General features: G+C 43.8%; 1 protein-coding gene across 1 annotated transcript in view; it reads right to left on the minus strand.

The window, feature by feature from the left end:
• Positions 1-7,891, minus strand: part of SYNE2 (spectrin repeat containing nuclear envelope protein 2) — a 199,090-nt gene that overhangs the window by 106,359 nt on the left and 84,840 nt on the right. The window contains exons 48-51 of the mRNA XM_026654293.1: positions 6,657-6,854; positions 6,143-6,217; positions 2,501-2,620; positions 1,784-1,900 (exon numbers count right to left, since the gene is read on the minus strand). Coding sequence (XP_026510078.1) covers positions 1,784-1,900; positions 2,501-2,620; positions 6,143-6,217; positions 6,657-6,854 — 510 coding nt within the window. The remainder of the gene's footprint in view (positions 1-1,783; positions 1,901-2,500; positions 2,621-6,142; positions 6,218-6,656; positions 6,855-7,891) is intronic.

Genomic DNA, 7,891 nt, shown 5'->3' on the forward strand with positions numbered 1-7,891 from the left:
TGTATGGTTTCCTTTCTAGGACTGACCTTACACTAAGTCTGAGGCTGCATCTCTCTTCCTACAATACCTGGGGGTTTCCCATACAAAGAGAAACTCTTTTTATGTGCAAAGTATTTATGGCGCATAAGAAATAGAAAATTGTTCCAGATAATAAGAAAACAGAGAAAATGGACACCTAGGTCGTGCACATGGAATGGTCTTAAATATACCATCATCGAATCCCATTTCTCATAGTATCAATAAAAAACTGTCCTGAAAAGTACTGTGTGATTGGTTTTTCATTTTTAAAATTGTAAATGTTCATTAGCTGATGCTTTCTAGCCAGTACAGAGCAAGTGGTGACATGCAGGAAACACAATCTAATCAGTCTCTCCTTCAACCTACAGTGACTCAGGCTCCCGGATTACTAATCTTTTCTCCAGACCTACTACTTCTGGGGGAATACTGCGCACATGCAGAATTCGTGTCCCCCACAGATTTTTTTTTCCTCCACAGAATATACATTCTGCCAGAGAGGTGCTGCAATTACACCTTCACCCACCAGGGGCTGCTGTGGTGCCAGAACTGAGGGCAGCCATCTCAGCCAGCCCTGGAGAGGGATGGGGAGAGGCTGTGTTCCTTACAGTGCCCTGCCCACGGGGCCAGGTGAGGAGGCACAGGAAAGGGGAGGAGACAGAGTGGGGCACACAGGGTCACTGGGGGGTCACAGACTGGGGTTCAGAAGGGCCAGTGAGTGGACAGACTGGGGCAGAGGTTGAATGGGAGTGTGGGTGCAAGGCCACATGGGGATGGAGAGTGGGGGTGGCCGAGTGAGGGTTCAGGGACACATGGGATTGGGGGAGTGGCTGAGTGGGGCTGCAGGTACACATGGGGACAGGGGTTGATGTGCCTGACTGAATGGGAGAGGCTAGAGGTCAGCCAGGGTCTGCACGAGGGAGGCTCCCCAACTCTCTAATAATCTCTCCCCTCTCAAAAAACCTGTTCCATATTTCCCACACCCAACAACCCCCCAGGTTCACTCCCAGGCTCCTGCTCAGCAATTACTTCCCTCTCCCTCAGCTCCTCCATTACCCTGATTCCCCCAATCCTTTGCATTGCTTCTGAGGGGTGCGGGAAATACATTTGTGTATTGTAGTTTAAATGAATTATTACTCAAAGCTCTGTATTAATATATTTAGAAAGGAATCTATTTGTCAAAAAACATTTCCTGAATCTTTTTTGTTGTCTATATTGTTACAGACATACTTGCTGACAGGTATTTTGAAATAAATTACCAAAATAATTGAAACAGGCGTGATTATATTGTGTTATTTTGACAAATAAAATATGCACAATTTTGCAGAATTTTAAAATATTGTGTGCAGAATTTTTAATTTTTTGGTGCAGAATTCCCCCAGGAGAAACCTACATATATGACAGCACATTTACTTCCTGAAACTATGCACATTGGTTTTCTGGTAAATTGCATTTTCTAGGAGTAAATATATGTATTTGCTCTGATTTAAATAATAAATAACAACAACAATAATTAATGATAATATGAAAGATGCCTATACAAGGATCTAGGTGCCCTCACACATAACTAGTGCTACCACAAAACACCATTAGAATTAAAATAATCATTCAAACAGTAACTCAGCAAACCAACCACCCCCCAAAGAGCTCCTTTTTATCCTTTCATGGTTGTGGGAAGAACACCCTCTGCCTGCTCCAAAACCCCTATCAAACAGATGTCTTTTGCAGCATGCCCAGAAGGTCACCAAATTCAGACCAACATACTTACCACTGCCCAATTACTAAGGTCTGTAGCAGAGTCTTCATCACTTCCAGCTTTCTGTGGAACTTGAAAAGATGTTTCCTTGCCATGTTTATCACATGATTCTATTAACACATCAGCATCCTGTAAAAAGAAAGCCAGTGGTGGAAAGATTTATATTGCCGTTGCTTTGTTGTGCTTTAGAAGCCTCAAAAGGCAGCAGTCACTCAACCCATACATCATTCTGGGCCAATAACCAGTGCAGGAAACCACATCTGATGTAAAGGTACAGAAAGACAGATAGCTGCAGCTCTCATAACAGATTGGAGTTGATCAGACTGCTTAGGTGCTGCCCACTTCTGCTTCAGACACTGCACATCCGCCACAAGTTACTCCACACAGAGAGTAGAGGAAACACCCATTAAAAGTCTCATTTTGTCTCTTATCAAGGGAATGGGGGGAGAGGGGTGAACTCTCTATTAACCCGAGTTTTGCATTTACATTCTTGTGTTATTCGCAGATAACATCACCTACAAAAACTGTTTTCCTGCTGAGAGGGCAACTGTTAAAGGATGCTCACAAAGGGTGAAATTCAGCCCTGTTGGGAGGAGCCACGCAAGACCTATGCACCCTTAAATCCCACTCAAGGGCTGATTTGAGGACTAAAGCAATGCATAGGCCTTGTACAGGCTCTCTACACAAGGAAAAATCCCCCCATGCAGAGATAAACATGAAGAACGTTACCAGGGAAATGCCATCTGATAGGGTGCCTGAGGACCAGGAAGCTCCGCTGTCTTCTTTGTCTCTCTCATCTCCCTTTCCTGAAGGCCAAAAACTTTCAGCTGTCGGTACTATTGCATTTTCCTTTGAAAACAGCAACAGCCCAGCATTAGCCTGAGGACATGCAGTTCAAAGGCTTCTTCAGAAAATGTTAATCACTAAAAGCATTAGCCACTCTATGGTATATTTCTGCCATGCACGTTCTCTTTCTTTACTCAGTAATCCTAACCCCACAGCTGCCCTTCTACCCCACTTAAAGGTCCCCTGTCTCCCGGTGATAGACGCCGACAGCCCTTTCTACTGATCTCAAACATTCTAAATTGCTTGTGTTTAAAATACTTTTTCTATCTCAATGAAGTAATATTCCTTTGTCTTTTTTACTTTGATATGAATGAAATTGATCATCAGCAAAGGCGCTTGATTGGCAGTCCTGGAAACTGAAATTCTCTGCCCACGCAAACATGCACAGCGTAGGCAGTAGCAGTTCACATTTCCCCCACGCTGCCATGCCAATGTGCCTTAGTGTTGACCTGGTGGGAACAACTCCAGATGTGAAAGGCTACTGGAGTTTGACCTTCCAATTCTTGGTCTCTCTGTTGTGACTGCCAACAAAGATGCCACTTTGTACCAACTGGGATGATTTTTGAGAAGCTGATACACCTAAAAAATTACTGAGATCACAGTTCATTTCCCATTAGCTACTGAAGACCATCAGATGGTAATAACCCTTGACACTACCAAGAGCTGGGCAGGATATGAACTTCTGTCATACAGCAGGGGTGGGCAAACTACGGCGCCGGCTCAGCCACGCTCCGGCCGGGGCATTGGGTCGGGGCCACACCACGCGGCTCGACCCCGCTCTGGCTGGGGCACTGGGTCAGGGGCTGTATCACGCAGCTCCCGGAAGCCGTGGCATGGCCCCACTCTGGCTCCTATGAGCTCCAATGGCCCCCTCCGGTGCTCCAATGGGAGCTGCAGGGGCGGTGCCTGCAGATGAGGCAGCGTGCAGAGCCGCCTGCCCGTGCCTCCGCGTAGGAGCTGGAGAAGGGACATGCCGCTGCTTCTGGGAGCCGCTTGAGGTAAGTGCTGCTCAGAGCCTGCACTCCTGAGCCTCTTCCCATGCCCAAACCCCCTCCCCTAATACCCCTCCCGCTCTTCAGAGTTTGCCCACCCCTGTCTAGAGGGTATTTAGGCAGTAATCCCACAAGCACTTCTGCATGTGTTTTAACTATATATAAATAGCAGAGCTGGTTGGGAATCTTCCAGTGAAATTATTTTCTGATGGAAAATTTACTTTCCATGGGAAAATTTCAGTTTTACACTGGAAAATTTTCCCCAGCTCCATGGCTCCCCTACTCCTCAGCAGCCTCGCAAAGAAACTGGCATGGAGCTGGAGCTCCCAACTCGTTGGCAGCCCAGAAAGCCTGGGAATGTTAGCTCCCAAGCTCTCCAAGCTGCTTGGCTCCCAAGCTCCCCACCTGGCATGCTACCAAAGCCCCGGGCATCTGGGGGAGTCTTTCAAAGAGCGATTTTGGAATTGCCATTCTCTGGGAGATTTTGATTGTTTTTGTTCCTTTTCAGAATTAATTTTTTTTAATTATGGCATTTCCCAGGGAACAGGAATTCCAATCTCCGTCCAGCTCTAATGAATAGTCCCACTGACTTCATAGAGACTACCCACATGATTAGAGTCAATGGGAATATTCATGTGCTTAAAACTGAGCGTGTGCGTTTGCAGGAGTGAGGCCTTACGCTATGAGATCTTCCAACAAGGGCCATGTTTCCTCGTTTGTCTGAAGTGTCACATATGTCTATGATGCCAATCAAAAATAAAACAGCGGGGTAAGAGGCTGTATTTAGCTTATTGCAAATCCCTGGTGTTTATTTTCTTGCATTTAATGAATAATAACAATATAGCAATGAACTCTTTGTTGCCTCTTCCCAGAGCATTCTATCCAAGGGAAGCGTAGTGGCATCATAGTGTCTCTAGGAAAGGGCCCATTGTGCCCTATGATTGTCAAAAGGTAACCGATAGCGCTGTTCATACATTTAAACAGGGTTTATTGCTTGACTATTTATGATGGCCTTTCAGCAAGGATACTTAGAGTAACTAGTCTATCCACGTATGACTGCTGAAGTCATCATCTTTCTCTCAGGCCATGCCAATTATTTCTGTCCCATGTATCCCACTTCTTGAATCACTTCACGGGTGCCCTATACATTACAACATCAAACCCCAGGCTCTTTGTCCTCACTTTCAAGGCCTGACATCAGTGATACTCAGACTGAGACTTGCGAGCCGCAACTAGCTCTTTAACGTGTCTTTTTGCAGCACATATTACAACAGTGTGATTTAATTATTAACCAATCTAAGTCACTGACCAATCAGAATGCTTTTAATATGTTATTAACCAATTGTAGTTGATAAAATAATAATACTTGGTCAGTCATTTTGCTGTGAGAATATTTTGTATTTTTATAAATATTTCCTGTCATACTGTTTGACTACGAGTCTATAGTACTATAGTAAATGAAACAATGAATTCACACTACTGTGGCTCTTTTGGGTAATGTTAATCACTAATTTGGCTCTACAACCATTGAGGTATGAGTATCACTGCCCTACGTAAACCAATCCCTATCTGTATCTCTGCTCTCATTTCCTCCTACTCCCCCTCTCATTCCATACCCAGCCTTAAACCTCTCTTTACTGCCTTCTCCTCCACACCTACCTCTGTGTTGCCCTCTATGTTTGAAAGCGAGTTTCCCAGTTCACGCCCATTAAGTGCCCTCTCTCACCTAAAAATCCCCCTTCACTGCCCATTTCTCCCAGGAAGCCTTTCCACCTTATTTTCACCACCAATAATCTTGCCACACCCTTCTTTATTTAATCCCATGCCTTGTATCTTGTCTATGTTTATTTTATTTCTCTTAGATTCTAAGCTCCTTAGGGAAGGGGATGCCCTACGCTGTGTTTTGTAAAAGGCCACAGGCACTGATGCTGCTACATTAGGACCACCCGCACTCCCACTGAGTAGTCTTACTATGTAAGCGGTCCAATCAACGACACATTCACAGAATGAAGTACTACGCAAAGGGTGATAGGATCTGACTCTAATATATGTACTGATATTTTATTTCTGTCTGTCAGATTTTAAATTAATTTTAAAATATCCCCTACTAGGAATGCTGCAATTTATTCTACAAATGTTTACATTTACACATACATTTTTCATAATTTATTCCAGGGGTAGGCAACCTATGGCACCTGTGCCGAAGGCAGCATGCGAACTGATTTTCAGTGGCACTCTCACTGCCCGGGTCCTGGCCACCGGTCCGGGGGGCTCTGCATTTTAACTTAATTTTAAATGAAGCTTCTTAAACATTTTAAAAACCTTATTTACTTTACATACAACAATAGTTTAGTTATATATTATAGACTTATAGAAAGACACCTTCTAAAAACGTTAAAATGTATTACTGGCACGCGAAACCTTAAATTAGACTGAATAAATGAAGACTCGGCACACCACTTCTGAAAGGTTGCCGACCCCTGATTTATTCCATAATAAAGCTTATTTCCACCAAAGTCTCCATTATACTTACTTCACTGTGGAATGAACTGTCTTCTGTTTCTTCAACTAAAGATGGTAGGAGAGACATTGATCCTTTCTTTTTCAACTACAATGTACATACAGAGATAGAGTCCAGTTACTCTTAGCTCCACAAATTGCCTCTTTTCTTCTGCCTTTTGCTAAACAGTTATAATTTTGCACCTAATTTTGAGAAATGCTGAGCACCTGCAACTCCATTTAAAGTAATCAAAAGCTGCAGGTTCTAAGCAACCTCGAAAATCAGGTCCTTTAACTTATTTTTCAGCCTTTTAAAGTCATGTCTACAATTGAGATAACTATCATTCTGTTCCATGCAAACAATTTACTGAAAATCTTTAAACAATTCCTTACAGTGTAAATTACACATCCAGCATTTTGCATTTATTTCCTGCAATCTCACATTGTTTTTCCACATGTTGAAAAATAACCCGAAAGGGCCCCCATATCATGCATGTAACCATTTCTTGTTAGGGCCATTCAAAGGGATAGCATGGTGTTCTACCTACCTGCCGTTCAAAGGCATCTTTCCCAACCAAGCCAGTTTCCTCGGGTGACAGAGGCACAGAAAGTTCATCCTCTGATTCAGGTTGTTCTTGCTGTAAGTGCTGGTGAAGTTCCAGCATTGAACTCTTCATACCCCTAAGGATGTCTTCTTTTTTCTGGCACAGTTTGATGATCTGTTCTTTTATGTCTTCCATGTCCCCCTGAGGAGCAACAAGGCTTGTAACTTACACTTTCATTGTTAACAAAGTGATGATATAATAAGTAATAACGACATCTTACTGTGAGAGGGGATCCCAGCCCTTCGGCGTTCTTTTTTGCACTGGGGAAATTCCCCCATCGTCACAGCAGGAGATGTTTAGGTAAGCACTAACTCAGAGGCAGTGGGCTCAGCACAAAACACACAGCCTACCACCTGTATACAGAGCCAGCCGTAGCCTTACAGGGAACGCGAAGGCTTGGTAATTAACACTGAACTGGATTCTCACTGGTGGGGCCATGGGAGTGGAACTCCTGGAGATCCTCCTCCCCAGGATAGAGGGAATGCAGCTGGGTTGCATTTCTCAGCTAGTCAGGTCAGCTGATGGTGCTTCCCACAAACTTCTCTGCAAAGTAACTATAAAAGAGGCTTTTTCTATCAGAAATGAGAGGAGAGGGAGACAGAAGAATTTATGAGGGAGAAATCAACTGATGGGTAGCTCAGGGCTGAGTCATCTTTATTAAAGACACCGAAAAACAAGGAAAAACAGACCCTAGTGTGCCGCTGGCAGACTAGGTGCCAGTTCTTGCCACATCTGTAGGCATCAGCTGAGCACCAACAAACTCACAGCTGGAAACCAAACCAGCTCACCTGTTTGTTAGTTTTGTTCAAAATAGGTATTAGTCTTATAAGAATGTATTAATGTTTAGACTCTATGAAGTGCTTGCAAATTGCTGCACTCATTAATCTCACTTGTAATGTCTGTAGACCATGTTTTAAGGAAATATGTAAGTATTGCTTTATAACTTTGAAAATGTTTTCTCTGAACTTGTGAACCCACACACGAGAATGTCTCCTCTGCCCATTCAGGAGGCCTATCAAGATTCAACGAGCCATTAAGGAACATCACAATACAAAGGATTAGTGAATGGCCCTATCAGATCTTAGAAATGCTACGTGCAAGGGAGCTTGTCTCATGGACTGGAAAGCTAAATGTTAAAGACAGGGCCGGCTCCAGGGTTTTGGCTGCCCCAAGCAGCC

This window comes from Terrapene carolina, unplaced genomic scaffold (assembly GCF_002925995.2).
Source record: "Terrapene carolina triunguis isolate 2854851 unplaced genomic scaffold, T_m_triunguis-2.0 Scaffold189, whole genome shotgun sequence".
Taxonomy (NCBI): Eukaryota; Metazoa; Chordata; order Testudines; family Emydidae; genus Terrapene; species Terrapene triunguis.